Here is a 22,510-nt window from a genome sequence, read left to right on the forward strand (position 1 = left end):
CGGAACAATAAGAGATTCTTGATTGGAGTGTCAACTTGACAAAAAAAAAAAATCAGATTAGAGGTAAAAGGCACAGGAGAAGTGAAGGGCTGATATAGTGGGCAGTTTGAGTGCAATCAGTAACATTTCAGGCAACACCAATAACATTTCCTTGTATTACCATTTTTTTCCTTTCCATAATTCACATGCTGAAAATGGATTCATTACAACTGGTCAACATTACTATTGTTCAGGTGTATTTATTTTTATAGGTTTCTGTCATTTTCTGATGCACTGAGAAATAAAGGACTGTTCACAGGTCTTGCTGTATCTTTCTCTGTCTCTGCTCGATGGATGCTTGTGATGGCTGGCTGACTGCTTTTGCTGACATATTTCTTGTTTGTCTCCCCTCACCAGTATCAGGCCTGATATGGTTTTTCTCCACAGCAGCCTGATTCAAAGCTGAATTCTTTTCAGCTGCAGAACAATGGCTAGGCAGCCTGTCATTTCCTGTAGCTTGTTCTGTTGCTGCCTGTGAGCCTGCCCGGTTCTGGTTGGTAGTTCTGTCACTCCCAGTAGTGGACCAATTCTGAGAAGCTGGTCGGGCTTCAGCTGCAGCAGACTGGGTGGCATCATCCTGCAGTACTTTCAAACTGGTCTGAAAAGGATTGAAACAGAAGCTGAAACATTTAAATTCACTATACTTTTTAATGGTACTGCTGTTAAATGAAAACAAAGTGCTTTAAAAATTCTGCATTCTTTATAATGTCAGGGCCCTGTTCCAGGAAGCAGATTCAAACTCTGAGTTTAAAAACAAATTGATCAACTCTGAGTTTCTTGTTCAACCTGATTTAAACACATGCGTTAGTTGAAAAAGATCAATGTGACCAATTACCACATAGTTTGTAACGTACAGTAAATGTTCGCAGTGTAAGAAAACTAACTGACAGCATTACTGTCTACAGAATTACAGAGATGGAGTCTATAGATTTGATTCTGAGCTGATAATAAATCTGTGACGTAATCACTGTCGCTGAGAGCTGAATAACTGTGAAAGCAGTAATGTTAAGTACAAAAATAATTAAGCAAACCAATGTTTCATGAAAATTGTAGAATTCGGCAAATGAATTCTCACATCTTTGCAACTTTATTAATGAAGAACTGAATTATCATGTTAGTCACCTGGTTAAAATGCAGCAGAAGGTGAGGACTCAGAGAGAAAATCAAGTTTTCTGAGTTTGTTAAAGAAAACCTGTCATCGAACAGATTAAGTTCAAAGATTGGTAGCACTATAATCTTAAGCACAGCAACTCCACTCACAGTGAGCACCTATGCAAGGCCTAATCTCTCTAAGGTAAGAGCTCAGCTCAGGGATTGCGCATTGCCTGACCAATATTGCACCCAGTAGGCATAAAAGCAAACCCAAAATAAAAAAATCAGTTTTAAAATGTGACCGTACTCTAAAACCAACTTGGGAGGAAAATGCAAAAAAAAGGAGGAGGAAAAAACTGACAAATTCACATGTGCAGCCTGTCCTGTAGCAGGCAATACAATATATATTACATTGCACTGCATAAATATCCTTTTTTTTAACGTCAAATATATTAAATTAACATACCTCCAGCTAACTACTATGTTTGCTGCACAACTTGCTTGTGGTCTTATAAAATCACTACTAAAAACATGAAATACAGGGTGGGCCATTTATATGGATACACCGTACACTGCAAGAAACAAATAAGCTAAAGGAATTCCGTTTATAACTGTTTGCTTTTCTTTAAGAACTAGTCCTGGTAGACAACTTGTGCTTTTTAATTCTTCTTCTTTTTATTCCCTCTCAGTACTAATATTGATTTAGAAGTTTTCATAGACTTGGCTTAAACACACTAGCAGGGCTGAAGTCATCCACAGAACTGCCTTCATTCTTGGCACAGTGTTCCTACTGTAACTGTTATAGCGCAGCTGTAGTCACCAGATAATGTTAAATGCCAAAAACTGTGTGTCACACACAGAAAACTGTCATAAAGTAAGCACATCTAATCAGTAACCCCCAATATAAAGGAATACTTTTTAACATTTTTACATTCTTAACTTGCTGACATTTGCTAATGTCAGTGACCATGAGCCACGGACGGAAGTGTGACTGTAGCATTAAAAGTCTTTACTACCACTTACTATGTGCACAAGAGTAGGAAGGGGGGCTAGTCTTAGCTGAACTAAGGTCTGGGCACATGCTCTTTTGACTGATGTTGGATATACTAGTTTAATCAAATTCATCTTGGAGCCAGACCGATATCCACCTATTACAAATATATTTCATACTTAATAAGTCCCAATAGGTTGCAAGCAATTAGTCAGCTTTAGTTACTGATGTGCATATCAAATATATAAGGCTGGCCCTTCATTTGCACAATAACTCCAAAGTTAGAAACATCCTGTTTCAAAGAGATGCTGAAAAGATTCATGAAGTTATTACTTCCAGGCTTGACAACTCAAAGTAATTCAGCAGACTGCCATAAAGGCTCCCTGAACAAAAAGCTCCCAGTTGATTCAGAAAGCTGCAGCAACAGTTCTGACAGGGACTGGGATTAAGTAGGATTTCAGGAATGTAAAGTAATTTTACCCTTCCAAAACATAACTTTTATTCAGTGCCCTACTGGCTTTGAACCAATTCTCATACTTCAGGATGCAGAGAGCAGAAAGAGGCCCAAAGGATTTTATTCAGAACTGTGGAAGCGGAATCAGTCTCATTGCTGTCAGGGTATGATGAGGTGGAGGAAGGCCAGATATCAGAGCAAGAAGTTGAAAGCTAAGAGGAAGACATATCATCTTTTGAAGAGCCTGAGCAGGGACAGTGTGACAGATGTACCATCTGTAATATTAAGAACTGTTTAATGTAGGACTCTGAAGCTTTTAGCCATTATTATATCTAGAAGGGGGAATAAGAACCCTTTCAGTGTCAAAGGTTTGTGGAAACCAAGTGTGATGTGCAGACACTTGGAGACAAGATCATCTTAAATAAAAGCGGGTGGTTTATTAGATTGAACTTCCAAGAACAAAAACTGAGCATGAAAATACAAAAGAAACTAAAAACCTTGGATTACACAACCTAAACTGGGAAAATACTCAGAGGTACAAGGGGCTAGATAACACTGAGGGAAACTGAACAGATAAACAAAGGGAGACTGACACAACACATACACAATATATACACAGGAGGATGAGTAGGGGAGGGCTGGGAAAAACAACAGGGACAAATTAGACAGAGGAAGCAAAACGGAACATTTAGCACGCAAGACAAGGGACTATCAAAATAAAACAGGAAAGATAAGCACACAGGATTAAGACACACAAGCCTGACAAAAGCATCAGAAACATGATAGCCTTAACATGGAAGGTACTAAAGGATGAAACCCAGAGATGAGACAAAGGGAAGAGTAAGTTCACAATTAAGCCTAAAGTTATTTATGACTAAACTGGAGACCTCAAAGCCCACTTCTCCAAATCAAAACAATAATGAATGAAATTATTCATTCATTATTGTCAACCCCAAACCATGATATTCAGTTGAATTCTCATGAAACATTCTGGAGCAAAACATTCTTCAGCATATCTGTGGTTACTGAATGGCTCAGATAACCTAGGATCAGAATTTAGTCTTTTCAAGTTATAATAGTTATTATTTAATAGTTAGAAGTTATATTGTCTTGTAACTGATAAACAGGAAAATAATAAAGCCCTGTGGAAAGTCAGGGCTTTATTCTGCTCTTAAAGCCACTTAAACATAATGCAACAAGGCTGCCATGGAAAAATGATTCCCTTCACAGGCTAGTGTCCTGCATGGAAACTGAGAAACCAAATCCCACAATTTCAAAGCCCCAGCTTACACAATACTTCTTATCCATAATAGCTTTGCCTGTTGTCATTTTTCCCTTTCGCGGGTTCCCCAAAAGCTGGTATATGTCCTCTGTGTTAGCTTTCACCTTCTTGCTCTATTGTCTGGCATGCCTCCACCTCATCTGCTGTAGGGCTGCAAGGATTCGTCGCCATAATCGCTGTCGTCGAATATATAAAATTTGTTGACACAGAATTTTATTGTTAGAATAGAATAGAATAGAATTCAACTTTATTGTCATTGCACATGCACAGGCACAGGGCAACGACATGCAGTTTGCATCCATCCAGAAGTGCTTTAGCCGTGATATAGATATATTACTATATATATTAGCAATAATATAGATATGTAAGTATATTACAGAAATGGGTCTATTATGGTATGTTATAATGTACACGGTATGAAGTATGTTATGAATATTCTATAACTATAAGTATGTACAGGCTATGAACAGGATATAAATATAAAAAACTATACAGAAATCTGAGATCTACTGCTATACAAAAATGTGAACTATGCAAGTTATAAACAGTTGTAGGATTAAAAATTATCGTATGTACAGAATGATTATTTACACAGAGCTATACAGTAGTGCAGTTAAGATAAGTGAGGTATGTGGATAATTTCTACAGAGGCTATATAAAGTGCTAGTGGTTGTGAGTGGTGGTTCAGTCCATGTTATTATTGTGTGTTTGAGGGTACAGTTGTCCATTGTGTGTGTGTGTAGGTGGTTGTGGGTGTGTGTATGTTCAGTCCATGAGTTTAACGTGGGTCAGATGTCAGGAGGCAGAGTTCAGGAGTCTGACAGCTGTGGGGAAGAAGCTGTTCCGGTACCTGGTGGTCTTAGTCCGGAGGCTCCTGTAGCGCCTCCCAGAGGGCAGGAGGGTGAAGAGTCCATGTGATGGGTGACTGGGGTCTTTGATGATTTTCCCAGCCCTTTTCAGACACCGCTTCCTGTAGATGTTCTTTATGGTCGGAAGTGGTGCTCCGGCGATGCGCTGGGCAGTTTTCACGACCCTCTGCAACGCCTTCCGGTCCGAGGCAGAGCAGTTCCCGTACCAGACTGTTATACAGTTGGTCAGGATGCTCTCGATGGTGCAGCGATAGAAGTTCACCAGGATGTCTGAGGACAGGTAGTTCTTCCTCAGAGTCCTCAAGAAGAAGAGGCGCTGCTGAGCCTTCTTGACCAGCTTGGAGCTTGGTGTCATCTGCAAACTTAATGATGGTGTTGGAACCATCAGCAGGTCTGCAGTCGTGGTACACCGGTGTTCATTGTGATTGATGATGAGCAGCGGTTATCCAGCCGGACATGTTGGGGGCGGTTGGTCAGGAAGTCCAGTAACCATTTGCAGATGAGGGAACTAATGCCCAGGTCTGTCAGTTTCCTGATGAATTGTGAGGGGTGGATTGTATTGAATGCTGAACTTAAGTCTATAAACAGCATTCTGGCTGTTCTGTGTTGTTGTTGTCCAGGTGTGAGAGGACAGAGTGCATTGCGATGGAGACTGCATCCTCTGTGCTCCTGTTCTGGCGGTATGCGAATTGGTGGGGGTCCAGGGTGGGGGGGAGACAGGATTTGAAGTGTGCTAGCTCTAAGCACTTAGCGATGATGGGGGTGAGTGCTACTGGGCGGTAGTCATTGAGGCAAGATGGGTTGGAGTTTTTGGGTATCGTGACGATGGAGGTGGATTTGAAGCAGGCCGGTACCACAGCGTGGGCCAAGGACAGATTGAATATGTCTGTGAGCACTCCTGCAAGCTCCCCAGAACACGCTCTGAGAACACGCCCGGGGATGCCATCAGGACCTGCAGCCTTGTGGACATTGATCCTGCTCAGCACCGCTCCTACATTGGTGGGGGAGAGAGTCAAAGGTTGGTGGTCTGGCATCATGTCTGTTTTGGTTGTGGTTGTGGGGTTCCCTCGCTCAAAACGAGCATAAAAGTTGTTGAGCTCATTGAGGAAGGAGACATCAGAGGATGCGGGGAGGGTTTGGTGGTCCTGTAGGCTGTAATGGTCTGGAGTCCTTGCCACATGCGTCGGGGGTTGGAGTTGGAGAAGTGTTCTTCTACCTTCTTTTTGTAATGGTGTTTGGCTTTTTTGATGCCCTTCTTTAGATTAGCCCTGGCTGTACTGTAGGCGTGTGCATCTCCTGACCTAAAGGCAGTGTTGTGGGCCTTCAGGAGGAGACGAACATCCCGGTTCATCCAAGGCTTCTGGTTGGGCTAAAAAACACTAAAGCCATTTGAGAAGCTCATGCACCTTTCAAATGGCTGAAGTCATGATAGAGAGCATCTTTAGCATAGTTATCAACAGCTGGGAACATCATCTCAAAGATAAGAGCAAGCCTCACTCCAGAGCATGTTCACTGCAATCGGAAATTAATGAACTGAATCATCTCTAAACTCGAAAATAAAATCTTTTTAAATTAATTTGAAACTTTATGCTGTCACGGTCCTGGGCCATGTTGGCCCAGTATTCTTAGTTCTCATGTATCTTTGTATTCAGTTCCCTGTTTAGGCTCTGTTTCCTGAGTTGCCCTGTTGTGTTGTTTCCTGAGTGCTTTCCCTTTATGACTCTCACCCCCTGTGTGCCCCTCTGTGTATTCATGAGCCCTTGTCCCCTTTCGTGTTTATTCCGTGTCTCCCCTGCCCGTTATGTTGGTGTTCTACTCGTGCTCTCTCTCCTCCTGTCTGAACCTCTGTACTTCCTGTTTCGCCTCGCCCGTCTCCCCGCCAGTGTTGTGTTCACTCCTGCCATGTCTCGTGATTATTATCAGTGTCACCTGTGTTCCCCATGTGCTCCCACTCCGCTCGTTAACCCTTGGTGTATTTATGTCTGCGTCTCCCTCAGTGCTGTGTCGCGTTCTCCCTCATGTTGTGTGGATCTTCCTGTGTCTACCTGCGAGTGTTAGTTTACTTTTCCCAGTTTAGTTTTGTATTTCCTGTGTTCTGCCGTGCCAGCATTAAAGCTGTGTTTCTCGAGTTCATCCCCGTGTCTGTGAGTTTTGCATTTGGGTCCTCCTCCTGCTTGCCACACAGCGATCCATGACATATTCGAACTTGTGGACAGAAGCCATTTTAGTTTCCTGTTTGCACATCATTAATTTTGTTTAAATACTACTTGCACTTAAATTTGTATTACTTAATATTTTCATTTATTTCATTTTTATTCTGACGGTCTTATGTTAAAAATAAATCAGATTTTTTTCAAATTCAAATGTTTTCTGGGTCATGAGATAACAGGGTGAAATTCATGGGTGGGCAGACTTGAGCAGGTGAGGCACTAAAGCCAGAACATGAGGTCTGCCCACAGGAAGCGGACATAAGAGTTGCTGAAATAATAGTTGACTAATCGACTAATAGAAGAAAAATTAGGCAGATTAGTCGACTATCAAAATAATTGTTAGTTGCAGCCCTAATCATCTGACTGCTCTAAGTATGACTCCAGTTCTGAGGAAAACCCTCTCTGCCTCGCTCACCTATCATCATTATTCTGCGATCAAATAAAACCTGATTTCCACTTCAAGGGACAGAAGATAATAAATAAGTAAATGAAAAATGTGAAACAAAATAATGACACAACATGTTTCTTTGAAAAACAGAACCAAAATTATCTAAAAAATAAAAATAAAAATTCCTCATGGGTGTTAGATTGCCTTTGTCCGTCCCAAGTGAGCCCCCAGTCAAGTTTCTAAAAAGGTCCTCTCCACCGGGGTCGGCCCTCCAAAGCACTCTCTCTGCCTTACAGCCGGTCCCTATGGCTCATCTGTCTTACCAGGCAGACCCTTAGAACTACCCCTTTGTTTTCCGTACTCTTGGGTTCCTTATTGTTTTTCTTTGGTCCTCTACCTCTTCTGTTTTGGTCCAGAGTGACCAGAGAGACCTTTAAATGTCAACAACGCTCTGAGGCAACCTGAAGCCAGCTAATTTCCATCCTCTCACCACATGGAAACAAGACAGTAGCTCCGGTTACTTACAACCTATTTGTATATTCCTCCTCTCCAAGAAGATATTATTTGGAGTGGTATAGTTATGGTCTTTCAAAGATAAGCATGGCCTCCCTTTAGCTTTAAAGACATAATCTGAACAGTGTCTTTTATATACAGAAGATATTAGGAGCATCTAGAAAGTTTTGTGTGTGTGCAAGATCAGAACTGCTTGTTCAACTTCTTACTATCGCTGTGGAAAGATTCAGATACAAGTATCAGAACACGTTTCATGAAGAACAATCAGTTCTAAGCAAGGAAAAGATCATCATGCAGCATTCTATCACAAATAAACTTATATCATTAAAAGCTTATACTGACTAAACAAATACAATTTTCTATTGACATTGTGTGTTTTTGAAGGGATGCCAAATGCTAACATTTTTCTGTAAAGAAAATTTACCTTGCCTATGGGCATAAATAAAGTTACCTTGACCTTGACTTGTGGAAAGTAATATGTACCTACAATTTTCCAACCATAACTATAACAAGTCTTCACTACTCATTTCTTTATATTTTGTTTCCTGGAGCCAGATTTTCTTGCAATTTTTAAAGTGGTCTTGAGAAATAGTGTTCCAGGCTTTCTGAAGATTTTTTAAACTTTTACTTTAGATATTGGTTTCTTTTTCACTCATTTTCCATCCAGTCTTTTTACCTGACTGTTTTCAGAGGAATGTTCTTTTTGTGGTCATTTGTTAAGCTACTGAACAATGAATATATCATGGAATATCATAGAATCCTATGAAAATTGTCTCTTTCACATGAGTGTAGTTGCTGATGAAAGCATTCACAGCAATATGCTTTCTCTGTACTCATCATAGTGAATCAGTAATGTTTGTACCAAAGCATGTAGTTAAAAATAAAGATAGTCTTCGCTGAAACCTGCTCAGGCAGTCTCAAGATTCAGCTCAAACATTACATTTACTTGGAAAGATGAAGCAGTACTCAGCAACTTTTTTTGGGTAAGTCATATGACTGACAAACACACTGTGAAAACAGCACAGAGTTTGTGAAAACATCAGTCTGGATGGAAAAATTGTTAGTATACACTCAACACCACACCAGGTTGTTGTGTTTGTGTGGCTCTAACCTGCTCGCCAGTTTCCTTCTGCCTATTTGTGCTTTTGCTGCCTCTGTGTGGCTGAGACATGTCAGCGTTCTTTGGGTACCGTCCCCATGATTTGAGCCTGTTGAGGCCCTCCACAGAGCGGGCGGTAGGGTTGATTCGCTGGCCTGGGATGCGAGCAGGTAGATCCCAGGTGCCTTTAAAGTCAGGCCATGCAAGGCCTCTCTGTAGCAACACACACGCAGTGAGGGAGTGAAGTCATATATTCACAGTGAAAAACGTCACTTCCAGTGAAGAGGGGAAAGAAGAAAGATGTGATCTCACCTTCCCCACTCCTGGGAGCAGGTGTCCTCTATCATCAGCGATGAAGGTGGTACGGCCCACCTGTGCACTAGGTCTCTGCAAATACCCACACATAGAGGGAGATAAAATCTTTGTAAAAATCTATTTTTGCACAAATTTGTTTAAATCTAACACGAAATGGAAATGATCAAGAGTTGAAAACTTCCTATACCTCTTTGAAGTGCTTAGTCTCACACCAGTTCTGCAGCCTGTGCGGTTTAAAGGCGCTGTCATACTGTGAATAGAAGTTTTAAAAACGCATAAACAGAGAAGTAAAATGTGTAATGTTTAGAGTTTTTATTGGCGTTGTTATTTAGATTACCTGGTTTGCCGAATAGCTGGAAGACATTGCTGGATCTGTAAGTTACGGTTTCCTAATCTGTTAAATTGTTGACTCGTTGCTTAGCAATATAGACAAACAGACTTCTCCCTACAACAGCTTATTTGAAAAGAGTTACAAACTATGGCCTGAAAAAACCCCTCATATGAATCAGTTTGTACAGTTTATTTATTTTTTGTTTGTGTTTTTTTTGTTGTTGTTCATACATGTTTTATCAGTACTATCTGATTCCGTGTTTGTAATGATTAATTTACAAGTTGTTTTATTGGCCTAAATGTGATCTGTTCCGCATTCAGGGGGCTTTTATTTTGAAAGATCTCAAACGGAAGTTATGAGGTAGAAATTATTTCGTATGTCAAAACACATCATGTGCGGATGCTTGCGTTTAATTATGTTTTTATTTTCCTGCAGACGGGATTGCACAGAGTGTTGCATAAAGCATATTTCTTTCTTACGCACTTAAAATATATATATATATTAACCGGAAGTCCAACTATTTTTCTTCCGGGTATTACTAGCGGCAACTAAGAAGACAAGTTGATTAAGATATGTAACTAACAAGCAGATCTTATGTTTGTTTTTCAAAAAGTAGGAATAAATATATCACGTAGAATTTGCACTTTGGATGGGTAAGTTAAAAGTTTACAATGAAACTCACAGCCTTCAATTATCATCTTCTTGACTCTTGTAGACAGTCTGTGCTTTTTTTCTATTGTTGGTTACCCCTGCTTGTACTCCACTAGACATGCAGGGACCATCTGCTTACTCGACCGCATCTCTGCGCGTTGCTGGAAGGAGAGACTCTGGTGGGGATATAGCGGCTGACCCGAGCCTTGACACGAAACACTTTCGCGTTTGTCGTTTCATCATGGAGACAGGTAATCCAGGGGTGGTCTGTGTGTGAGTGTGAGAGAGGGTTCGAAGAGCAAGTTTTCAGGGCTATAAAGTAAACTTATCAAGTCTTACCTGCTAGGAATGACAAGTAAAGTCTTTGATTTAAAAAAAAAGTATAATGAATTCAGATTAATGTATCAGCTGATTTACGTCATCAGTTGTATCAAAAGTTTTAAAAAAAAGTGAGTTGTTGTTCATTTTTATTAATTGGTTTCATGTGTTTGAGATCGCTGTTCTGTTGGAACACTCAGTTATTATCAAAGTTTTAGCTAGCCAGCTAGCCCTTAAGGTGTGCTGAAGTTGAAGAGTTTGGAGGTAGTCCTCCTTCTTCATAATGCTGCCTATTTTGTGCAATGTACCAGTACAACTCGTACCACCACAAACGGCCCCAGAGCATGATACTTCCACCACCATGCTTGGCAAGATGGTACAATGTTCTTAGGTTTGAAAGCTCCACCTTTACTCCTCAAAACGATCTCTTGTTATTTTGTCCAAAAAGCTAAATGCCTAAAGTCAAATGCCTAAAGAGGCAACCATGTGAGCAGCATTAAATTTCAGCTGAGCTTGAAAGTTTCATTGTTGGCTTGAGCCTAGTTGGTTCCTGGGTTATTTGCGAACATCGTAACCAATTTTGTCTCATTTGGGTTTTCCTCCAGACTTGGCGAAGTGGTGACATCTGAATAACGTGTACTTATGCACAATTGTCTGAACTGATTATACTGAAAGCACAGTTATTCATAAATGTCTCCAAGAGACATTCCCAACTTGTGTAAATGTACACTTCTGCGTCACACGTTGTAGTATTTTCCCTTTGTTCTGAATACATTCCAGTTATTGCTGTCAAAGAAATCCTTTTTATGCTGGTCAAGATTAACTACAAGTTATAGTCAATCATGATCACTAATGAGAAGTTAATAACCCTGTGTCAAGTTAAAAGACACACACTTTAAACATTTAAGTGAGTCCATCATGGTGGACCCTAGTAAATATCTTAACGTCTTCAGTTCTGCCACTTGAAGCTCCGCATCCCATCTTTCTTTCAGTCCCACCATCTCCAAACCTTACATCATAGCAGGTCTCACTAGCTTCTTGTAAATTTTACTCTTGCTCTTGTCTCAAATCCCCCCCCCCCCCAATTCCCCTTGACACCTCCCCTCTTACCCACTTCATTGTGCTTAAGAGTGTTTTGAACATTAGAAACCCATGTTTAAATGCCTGAATTCAGCAATGCATGGTAAACATGTTCACAAAAAATGCTTTTGGTCTCTATAGTTAATCACTCCCCTCATTACAACTGTACAGAGGTGCTCATCTTGATTCTATTTTAAAATTTTATTGTTATATCTGTATGTATATTATATCTAATAAAGACTATGGTTTGCTAAGAATATACAGCACACCAAAAAACCATAATAATTTTTGTTTTCCTATTTTCTGTTTGAGCTCAGCGCTGCATCTTCCGGTCTAAATATAGCCAGTTCTGTCTCAAATAAACAACGAGGCAGCGGGCAAAGTGCTAACACTGTCTACGTTCATCTTTTGTATTTTGTCTAAGCCTGGAAAAAAAGAGGTTTCGTTATAGGACAATACTTTGTCTATGTACTTACTCAGTGAAAACATAGATTTTGACTAACCTTTGCTGCCCTACGATCTAGATCTAGATGGTTAAAGTATGCATTATTGTTTTTTGTTTTTTTTGTTTGTTTTTATTTATATCATGTTTTTTTTTTTCTACCAAGTGGAAATGGGCATCTATAAAATTAGATAGATGGTGCCAGAAATTTAGAAAGACTAATCAGCCTTTTTCCTGAAATGGTCCTCACTTTCTGACACATGTGATCACACCCGTGATTAAGCAGCTCCCATTGACATTTAGTTTTTGACATAAGGCAAGTGATTGCTTATTTTGGTGTAATGATAAATTAAAGAACACATTTTATGCTCGTCTTTATTTTCTTTCAAATACATTGCTCCAGTGGTAGATGTTCATATCACCATAGTATCAAAGAATGAGCCAAAATAATTTTGCTCTACACTCTGTCTGATGACAGTGAGAGATATCGGAGTTCCCTATAATAGTCATCTCCCATTGCTCTGAAGCTTAAAGGGGGAAGACAGTCTGTTTCACACAGCGTATGAATGCTGTGCTGAGACCCAGTAAAATCTAAATAAGGACTATTTGAAATTTTAAATCATATAGAGCTTCTTTACGAGAATTCAAGAAAAAAAATATTGAGTTGGAAATGAGCAGGTTCTCTTTAAGAAAGTCAAGGTTTAAGGTTTTTGAAACATGTGTCCAGTATTATGTATTCTTTCCTGGTTTTTGATTTGTTGATTTAATGGGATTTCAAACAAATAGTAATGTGAACTGAAACTGCATTTCAGGATTACAGCGGGTGAAAATAGGTGTGAATCAGTCAGCTAAAGATGATAAAACATTAGTGTGCCCTTAAAGACCTACATCTTACCCCCTCCTCTGTTATTCAGGAGTGAAACTCTGCATGCGCTCGGTGCCCGTGGCTACAGCATGTGTGCTCTATCATCGTTTCTTTGAGAGGGTCAGTATCCATGCCTATGAACCCTACCTAGTGGCCATGAGCTGTGTGTACCTGGCTGGTAAAGTGGAGGAGCAGCACATCAGGACCCGTGATATCATCAATGTAAGCCACAGGTAATAATTTAAAAGGTGGAGTGTATAATCGACATTTTAACCTCACTGCTGAGAGAAAAACAATTTCTTGCTAACTGAGCCTCTTAGATATTTGACTTTGCTTGAGAACAAAAAGGTTGTGTTTTGTCTTTCTGAACTCTTTTTGTTATGAGAGGGACATTAAAAAGCCCCAAACATTTAATAAATCATTTTTAATGAGTAGTCTGCTTTTCTTGAATAAATGGTTTGGTCTGAAAAACATCACAAGAGTAAAAACAAAATAGCCTTGACCAGGAAGGCTTGTAAAGCCCAAGGTAATATTTTTAGATAAGACTCTGTCCCATCAACAAGTGCAAAACCAGAATATACTCAGTCTCCAGTCATAAACATACATTTAAATAAGACATAAAACAAAGTGCAAAAGTATGTTAATTTTCTGGGATCTGCACTTGGTACCCTGATTTTCTTAAAGTATGACTTTGGGCAGGCTCTAACCCACTCATGTGTGAGAAAATGCATGGAGAAAACACATTAACTTAAGAGTAGACATATTAAAAAGTGAAAAAAAAAACATCAACATGAATAATAATAAAAAGTATTTCTGTTAAAAATTAAGCCAAGTTAAAAGTTGCCAGTCCCACTCCTCCACATAGTGGCTTGTTCTGAAGCTTTTGATTGTTTCAATATTTGCATTCACTGAAATTTTCCCTGTGCCTTAAAAAAACCTGAACTCCACTCTGCACATGGAACATATGTATTATGTAGTTTGGCACTAATTTTTCTGAGGAAATATCATCTACACATACAGCACGTATTGCTCTTAAACTGAAGTAGACAAGCATGCTATAAATGGACATCCTTTTTTAAAAAAAAAAAAAAGCACAACCCTTCCAGGCTCTTGTCCCAGTGCTTTAAAAACATGTGGGCGGGCACCAGTTTAGCTCAGCTGGATGAGCAGGCAACTGTGAATCCTGTTTTATTTTACATTTCACATCACACTTTTATGGAAGTGGATACATTAAATAACAAATTCTTTACCAGGCAGTTTAACCATTCAGTTTTTGGAGCTGTCACCTTAAATGCTCTCCTCCACCCTTTCAGGTATTTCAACAGTGGCAGTACTCCTTTAGAATGTGACAAGGAGTTCTGGGACCTGAGGGACAGCGTGGTGCAGTGTGAGCTCCTCATCCTCCGACAGCTCAACTTCCAAGTCTCCTTCGAACACCCTCACAAGGTAGTTGTGAGCGCACGTGCACGGATCCCTGTTCCCTCCTTATTTGGTGCTAAACCTCCTTTTTGGTCTGTGTTACTGCCTGATTTTCTGATGCAAATGTGCTTGTGTTTATGATCTCTGTGATCTCTGGGACAAATAAGTGTTTTCTGTTGGCTTGAATGCTTTTAGTTTTACTTACATGACCCTTGCATTTAATAAAATAGTAAGTGTAGTAGTGCCTGATCTCTGAAGTTTAAATTTGTCTGCTGTCTTTCATCTTCAGTATTTGCTCCACTACCTGCTGTCTGTCAAGTCACTTGTGAACCGCCATGCTTGGTCTCGAACTCCTGTAGCTGAAACTTCCTGGGCGCTGCTTAGAGACTGTTACCATGGAGCCATGGTCATCTGCCACAGACCCCAACACATCGCCATAGCAATGCTGTACCTGGCTCTAAACAGCTATGGAGTGGAACTGCCTGCTGGGGAGAGAGAGTGGTGGCAGGTATGTGCTGAAAAGTGTTCCTATTCTCTCTGAAGAGAGAGGGCTAATCCAAAGTGCGTGTGTCCGTGCTCAAGTGAGAGAAAGAATCTGTGCACTGTAGGTGGATTTATTACTTCAAGAGGAAAATGTGACATCATCTTATAGGAAGTTAGAGGCTAGCAGGTGTTAGCTGATAAACCCAGAAGATGAAAGTTATTTCCTCCTTCATTTAGCTCTGAAATCAACACAGGAAATTCTGATGATGATGAACTGACATCTCTACTTTTCCATTAAGCTCCAGTTTAAACAGAACAGAAACCCTCCTTCACTTTCCTTCTGTTTTTCCCTCATTATGAGATGATGATGTCGGATCAGAGTAGCTGCTCACATCGCACTTTCAATTTAGTGAGGGTAGAGGCGCAGGCATTTACACTGTGTATCACGAGTGTCAGTTTTATGCCTGGATGCCAACATGAAACTACAGGGAGGCAGATTAAATCTAATATAAATTTAATAATAGAGAAAATGAATTAAAAATTAGAAAACAAGCTAACAAATTACATCCAATGACAAGCTCAGCATTACGTCCAAGGTCACAGTTCGTCAAAACAACACAAGTTGGTATACCAGTTGCAGTGTCAGATTTTGAAAAAGGTTTTAGTCCCATTTGGTTGGTGCGATTTATCAACTGATGTGTCACCAATGAAAGCAACTGAAATGGCAGATATGTGACGGCAAATGTCAAAGAGTAAGAGATGGAAGCAAGTGGGATATCAGTCAAAGTGTTCCAGTGAAAGCAACTGAAATCTCAGGGAAGAATGTAAACTGTAAATGTGATTAAAGTTTCAGTTAACTTCTAAGCACTAAAGATACTTAAAGTATTTTAGTGTGCAAACCTCTGGTACTCATTTGTGTGTAGGAAGTGACAGCCGTTAAGTGTCCAGTGTCAACATGTTAGCAGCAACAAGAAACATTTAACTCGATGAATAAGGATGAGTAGCTGAAGTATGGCAATGAAAGCAAGTGAAATATCATGGCTGAAAATACTTGAAGTGACAGTCTGTATGTTTACAGTGACCATAGTTATAAATATCAGTTCAATTCCATTTTATTCGCATAATGCCAGATCACAACAACAGCTGTACTCTAAGGTAAAGACCCTACAATAATACAGAGAAAAGTGGAAAGGAAAAACTCCCTTTTAAGAGGAAGAAACCTCCAGTAGAACCAGGCTTAGAGAGAGGCAGCATCTGCCATGTGTCTTTAGTTAAAGCCTACTCTTCACTCTTGATGTGTTATTTGAAAGCAGCTGACTGATGAGCTCATATGCAGCCAGTAATGGTAACTGTGTGAAACCACCAACTGGTAAATGGTAAGTGGACAGGGTTCTTATAGAGCTCTTTTCTAATCGACCTGAGCACTCAAAGTGCTTTACACAACTTGCCACATTCACCCATCCACACAAGCACTTTTATCTATGCTTTTTCTATGTAAGTGCTTTATATCTAACATTCACACACATTCAGACTCTGATGGATACATCAGAGAGTAACTTAGGGGTTAGTATCTTGCCCAAGGATATTTGGCATGCAGACTGGAGCAGCCAGGGATCAAACCGCTAACCTTCCGATTAGCAAATGACCTTCTCTGCCTCCTGAGCTTCAGCCACCCCGACACTGCATTTAAAATGTCAGTTAAAGCATCTGTGTTCAGTTAATTGAAGCGTTAGTTTATGTGCTGAAGTTGATAGCAGTCGAAAAGTAAATAGATCTTTTATAGAGCTGCTGTAGCTTCAAAAATTAAGGAATAATCTGCAGTACCAAAGTGGTGTTTACTGCCTCATCCAGGTGGTCAGGGTTGTATGCTGATGTTGCGCCACAGCACTCTTTCACATCCAGAACAGTTTGAGCTTGACTGGAGAAGAAAACCTCACATCAGCCACTTTTTTTTTTTACATTGAAACCACAAGCCCCAGACAAAGTTACATGATGTCCTACTCCTCTATATCAGAGATCATTTTCTTCTTTTATTGAGTGGTATGGAATGCCTGAGAACATTTCCAAATTCTGAATTAATACGCCACAATTCACAGTTCATTTATTAAATGTATTTTTGTCTATATTCTATAAGTTTTTAACTTGAAAAATTAAAACCTTTTGAACTTTTGTGATTTATAATGACACAAATGGATAAATACTTATGTATAGCACATTCATAAATGTCTAAACTTCTGACTAAACTCTACTTTATATGTTTATAAGAAACTCGTGGATCGATCACAGTTCTTACAGCATGCTACACAAGTTAAAGATGGAAAAGCCTTCCTGGGCCTGTCAGCCAGCAGATTTCATTGTCTGACTGGCCCAGGTTGCATTTCCAGACATGTGAGAGGTTTGGCCGTTTTATAACATGCGGTCAGGATTCGCTGCCTGCATTCTTGGTAAGTGTTTACCAAGAAGCACAAAACCTTTGCATGTTGAGTTGTTTTTTTTTTTGTTTTTTTAAACTAAATGATAAACAACAACAATAATAATATCCAACTTTATTATTCAAACAACTTGTTAATATCTGGATATTTTCTTGAATTTTCACTTTCCATACATTTCACTCTAGCATAGTTATGCAGACACCAGAAGAACAAGAATACAAGTACCTTTTGTTTAAAAATTAATGACTTCACTATAATTTTCATAGTTTTCAAAGGCTCAGTTTGCTGAATGAAACCCTTGGTTTGAAACTCCTGTTGTATATTGGTCCACATGAGAGAGACTTGTTTACCTGTGGATAACTTTTTGTTCAGCATGTCCTCATTTCCTCAAGTGTCTGCAGGAGACAATAGCCATGTCAATGAAAAATCCAGCTGGTTGACACAAATTGGAATTATTCTTTGAAGGAGCCTGCAGGATGTGGAACGTGAGCTCCTGGCTTTAAGTGTGTGAGCTGCATTTAGATTTGTCTATAACAGCACTGTAAGGTGGAGAAACAGTATGTTTGACACTAACCTTGATAAAACTAAAATCATGGAGTGCCTATGCAAGATCTGTACTGTTTGTGCCACTGTGCACTTAAACCGAAGTAACATTAACCTGTCCAGATTAGATTTTTTTTTTTCTAAGTTGCAGTATTCAAATGGAAATGGGGCAAACCCAGTTTTTTTCTGTCTTTCTGCTTTGGTCCTCAAGGCAAGAGGACAAAAAAATATGTTTTTTAAAAATGGTGTGTCGACCTTTTGATGTCTGCTGTTTATTGAGGTGTGTGTGTGTGTGTGTGTGTGTGTGTGTGTAGGTGCTGTGTGACGACGTGATGAAAGCAGATATCGACGCTGTGATCGCAGACCTTCTTCAGCTCTATGATATGGAGGCCAAGTGTATCTGATGTATCTGAACAACACACCTACAAGACCATCACGTCTCTGTTTTGCCACTTGACTGTGCAGTACAAAGCTGAATGTGTGTTATGGTGCACATTGTAGTGTAAAACTGTACTTATATAGTGCTCTGCTACAACTGAGCACTCAAAGTGCTTGTGTTCAGGTGTGTCTAAGGTAGAAGAGCACTTTGTGTCTTTGCCCCAGTTATTCTGTGAGTTAACAAAAACATGCCTGCACTACTGATTTCTTCCAGTGTGGGGAGACATTTCTTTCATTTCTGATCTGTTATTTGTCGGCCTTGCACTGCATAATACATCCTGAGCGCTTCAAAAACATGCTGACTCTCAGTACCACCGATCTCTTCATATTCCACACATCACACATTTTTACTACAAATGCTAGATGGTGACTACTCTTAGATCTTTCTGGACTAGGGTAGTACAGCACAGTTTTTTTGTTTGTTTGTTTTTTCTTTGAGATTATAGGCTTGATTAGTACCTTGCAGAATAAACCTGCATATTTTCAAGGACAATGGATGCTACATACTGGATACCATAAATATCTTGTATTTTTACGATGCATAGTATTCACATACAAATGCATTGGTTGGATGAAGTATTATAGAGGAATATCTGTAATTTCCATTAATCCATTCATTTTTATTAACTACTTGTTCAGTTCAGGGTCACAGGAGGCCTGGAGCCTATCCCAGCCACGATGCCTCTCGCTTAGGGCGAGAGGCATCGTGGCTAAACAACTTGCAAGTCTGTTTCAGGGCTAGCAAATTTTTACATATTCATGCATTTTCTCCATGTATAATAATGTTTACATATTATGATTAGAAACTATTTGTAATTTAAAGGGGGCTCATTCTGATAATAATACAAATATTTGGGACTCGTTTCCCCTATATTCTGTCAGAAATACATTGTGTTACAATGGCTTTCCACCAGGAAAGATGTTAAACCAGCAAGTGGAGTCGGGTATAGTGCTATAGAGCAACTAAAATGCTTATTGCAAAATGCACAGACATGAGCAAGCTGAGTAAGTGCAGCTCTGTAGACGGGGAGACGAGGGAGTATATTTCCCACTTCCAGCATGGCGAGAAAGTAACATGTCTATATACCAGGGGAGAGCTGACCTCATTCACTTACAGTATGATTATAAGACTGAGCCTACCTTAAGTTCATGGATGTCAAATGAATAGATAAAACAGTGTTAAGAGATTTTTAAATGGTTCTTTATTCCCAAGTTTTACTTATATTTTTTTCAAGCTCATTTATAGGAAATACTTTGAATGGAAAAGATGATGTTGAACTTTTAAAGTTTAATCATTTAAAGTTAACATTGTGTCACCCAAAAATGAAAATATGGTGTTGGAAATGAAAATAAGATCTTTTTAAGGAAACTATAAAAAGGAACTAAATTTGTAACCAATTTGTTTGGGACTGAGACAATAAAGGGAAATGCTGAGAAACAGACTAAGAAATTCTTGTGTTGTTTTTTGACAAAATAAACAAAAGGAAGATAATGATGTTACAGTGATGTCCATAACAGGTATATTATTCCCTTCTTAGTGCTTTTTGTGGTTACATAGCATGTTTCATTTAGTAAGATTCACATTAGCCACAACAATGCAGCTGCTATTTTCCCTGGAACATCACTACATTTTGCAGAGTCTGATGCGTTTTGTGACAAAACAACATAACATACAAAATAACATTTCAGCATAATCTAATATGGCATACATTGACAATAATTAAATTCATTTGATTAACTTCTACAATGATGAGAAACCTGGCAGAAGTATATTTTTTTTAAATCATGTTCCACTTATTTCTTGTAAGGGCATATGAAATTCCTTTAGTCAAATAATAATACTACTACTGAACTGGAAATGAGCAGAATAGGTCCAATTTAAGAGCGGCTTTTTGTTTGTTTGTTTGTTTGTTTGTTTGTTTGTTTGTTTTGTTTCTTTTAATTATCAAGAGTGAGTATGCAGAAGTTAATGGCAAACCTATTACTCATTTTAGGGTTAAGGACTGAAAAATCTCCATCAATACTAAATATAACCATCTCGACTCACAACTGAAATGCTTTGTTTTATCTAAGACTGCTGGGAAGTACTGGAAAAAAATTAAAGCAATTTTTGCTCTCTGTAAATCCCTACTGGATTTTAGTGATGTCTTGATTCTTTAGAAGGTTTGATCATGAAGCAGGGATTAAATTTCATTCTGTTTGGTATATAAATAAGTCCTCAACAAGTCTTAAATGTAATTTCTTACATTTCAAAAATGCTTGATTCACTGCATTGTGTCACCTAATGTGACTTGAACAGGTGTTCAGTTGTTTTTATGGCAACAAATACCAGTAAACAAAGTTAATAATAAATAAAAGAAAATATGTCAACACTGTTTGTGAAGTCACTTTTCTTTGGTCCTCAGTCCTCATATTCTTGTCTTTCCTTCACCAACCAACTTTTTTTAGGCACACTGCTTTTCCCTCTCTGAGGCTGGTTCTGCTGTACCTATCTTCCTGTTAAAATGTAGTTTTACTTATCACCAAGTGCTTGTTCAAAATGCATCACCTAATGATTGGACTTCTCGCTGTTAGTATTCGGATGCATTTCAATACTGCAACAAATGACTGCAAGTTGTTATTTAGCAAACTCATATAAAGTTAACCATTAGCGTCAGGTGGCTAATAATTTTTCGCGCTGGTAGTTTGGGGGTTTTGTGTAATATTTTGTTTCAGTAAGCAGAGTAAAAATAATCAAAGTATCCAAAATAAAACTACAATGTTTGGGAAAGCTATGTCAAAAATTCCCTGCTCTGTTTAACAGGACTTGGAAAATATTTAACTACCAATAAATCTTCATAGAGGGCTACAAATTCTGTAATCCTCATCTGTACATCTTTAATACCTTTAACTCAAATCAATGGCTAGACAGTTGAAACTTGAATTCAACTTAGTGTTTCAACAGTGATTCCAAACACACACCAAAACTGGTTTTGGACTGGATAAAGCAGGCTAATATTAACTTGCTGGAATGGCCTTCCCAAAGCCCCGTTTTCAACCCTACTGAAAAATTGTATCAAATATCCAGCAAATACCAGAGGCTTGTTGATGGCTTACCAGAAGCATCTGGTCAATGTGCAACTTCTCAAGGGACATTTAACAATTAGCCAGATATTTTCCTGGGTATATATGTATACTTTTATCTTGTGTGGATTAGAGGAAATCCAAAATAAATGAAAAACTTGTGGATCCTATTCTTACTCAAGGTATTCCTGAATCCTTTGGTGAATGTACTGGTTCTTATACAACATGTCTCATTCACCCATGCACTAATATTCATTCACACACACACACACACACTGGTGGAGGCAAGCTACAGTTGTAGCCACAGCTGCCCTGGGGCAGACTGACAGAAGCGAGGCTGCCATATCGTGCCAGCGGCCCATTACCAGTAGGTGGAGTGTCTTGCCCAAGGACACAATGACAAACACAGACAGAGTTGAGGATCGAACCGGCAACCTTCCTGTTACAAGATGAGCTTCCCAACCCCCTGAACCACGGTCGCCCCGATAGAAAACACCATAAGAAGATTGTTGTTGTGAACCTACACTACAGAAAAACACTAAACTGAGATAAATCAATATGGTGAAATGTATGTTTTCTTCCTTCTTGTTTGGCACTGTGCTTGGATGTCTGCCACACTGCTGGTTGTGATTATCTCTTGAAGATATACTGATGATAAGATGAATATGGAATATATCCATCCTTACATTCTGTATGTTGCCATTGCTGCTGTGTGCGAGGAGAAAACTGAAATTGTGGATACTATTAAAGTCTTTTTTTTCTTCCTTCTGTTCAAAGCTTCTTAGATGTGATATATTTAGCAGATGAGCACCTTACTTTCCTGAATTTAGCTTGCAAAAAAAAAATCAGGTCTGCCTGTACGTGTGTGTTTGTCCAGGTTGAAGATAGTCACATGATCATTTGTGACACATCTGAGTCTCTGCCCCCCTCCCCCCCCTCCTCTCCTCGTCCTCTTCGTGCATTCTGCCTCTCTTCACGGGGCAGGATACATTGCATGCATCCCAACAGCATCACGTGTCATGTAGCATTCCTCTTCTTGACACATTTTCTCCCTTCTCATCTGTCACTCTCGTTTAACTCCAGCTTTTTTCCCCCCTTGTGCATGTACTGGGAAAAATCTGTCTGCTTCTCTCCTCAGTTGCTCCTTTCCTGTCTTCCTTGTCTCTGTTTTTCTTCTCTCTCTGTTCCTGTCC

General features: G+C 39.3%; 2 protein-coding genes across 2 annotated transcripts; one reads left to right on the top strand and one right to left on the bottom strand.

Moving 5' to 3' along the window:
- Positions 1 to 287: 287 nt before the first annotated feature.
- cfap126 (cilia and flagella associated protein 126) lies at positions 288 to 9,664 on the bottom strand. Its single transcript, XM_085393840.1, has 5 exons — positions 9,590 to 9,664; positions 9,440 to 9,502; positions 9,250 to 9,324; positions 8,950 to 9,150; positions 288 to 637 (listed from the first exon to the last, which is right to left on the bottom strand). Exons 1-5 carry the CDS (start codon positions 9,614 to 9,616, stop codon positions 293 to 295), a joined length of 711 nt encoding a protein of 236 aa, XP_085249966.1. The 5' UTR covers positions 9,617 to 9,664; the 3' UTR covers positions 288 to 292.
- Positions 9,665 to 10,088: 424 nt separating this feature from the next.
- On the top strand, positions 10,089 to 19,704 carry ccnq (cyclin Q). The gene is made up of 6 exons (XM_085394373.1): positions 10,089 to 10,236; positions 10,351 to 10,485; positions 12,989 to 13,172; positions 14,253 to 14,385; positions 14,648 to 14,866; positions 18,131 to 19,704. Exons 1-6 carry the CDS (start codon positions 10,233 to 10,235, stop codon positions 18,218 to 18,220), a joined length of 765 nt encoding a protein of 254 aa, XP_085250499.1. The 5' UTR covers positions 10,089 to 10,232; the 3' UTR covers positions 18,221 to 19,704.
- The last annotated feature ends 2,806 nt before the right edge of the window (positions 19,705 to 22,510 follow it).

The sequence above is a fragment of the Rhamphochromis longiceps genome, linkage group LG20 (assembly GCF_057381845.1).
Source record: "Rhamphochromis longiceps isolate RC_006_pf linkage group LG20, R_longiceps_female_GT1.1, whole genome shotgun sequence".
Lineage (NCBI taxonomy): Eukaryota > Metazoa > Chordata > Actinopteri > Cichliformes > Cichlidae > Rhamphochromis > Rhamphochromis longiceps.

Coding starts and splice junctions, on each gene's coding strand:
- cfap126 (XM_085393840.1), bottom strand. CDS start 9,616: ATGTCTTCCAGCTATTCGGCAAACCAG. Junction 9,503..9,589: donor CCAGCTATTCGGCAAACCAG/GTAATCTAAATA, acceptor TTCTATTCACAG/TATGACAGCGCCTTTAAACC. Junction 9,325..9,439: donor AGACTAAGCACTTCAAAGAG/GTATAGGAAGTT, acceptor GGGTATTTGCAG/AGACCTAGTGCACAGGTGGG.
- ccnq (XM_085394373.1), top strand. Junction 14,386..14,647: donor CCTTCGAACACCCTCACAAG/GTAGTTGTGAGC, acceptor TTTCATCTTCAG/TATTTGCTCCACTACCTGCT. Junction 14,867..18,130: donor GGGAGAGAGAGTGGTGGCAG/GTATGTGCTGAA, acceptor GTGTGTGTGTAG/GTGCTGTGTGACGACGTGAT.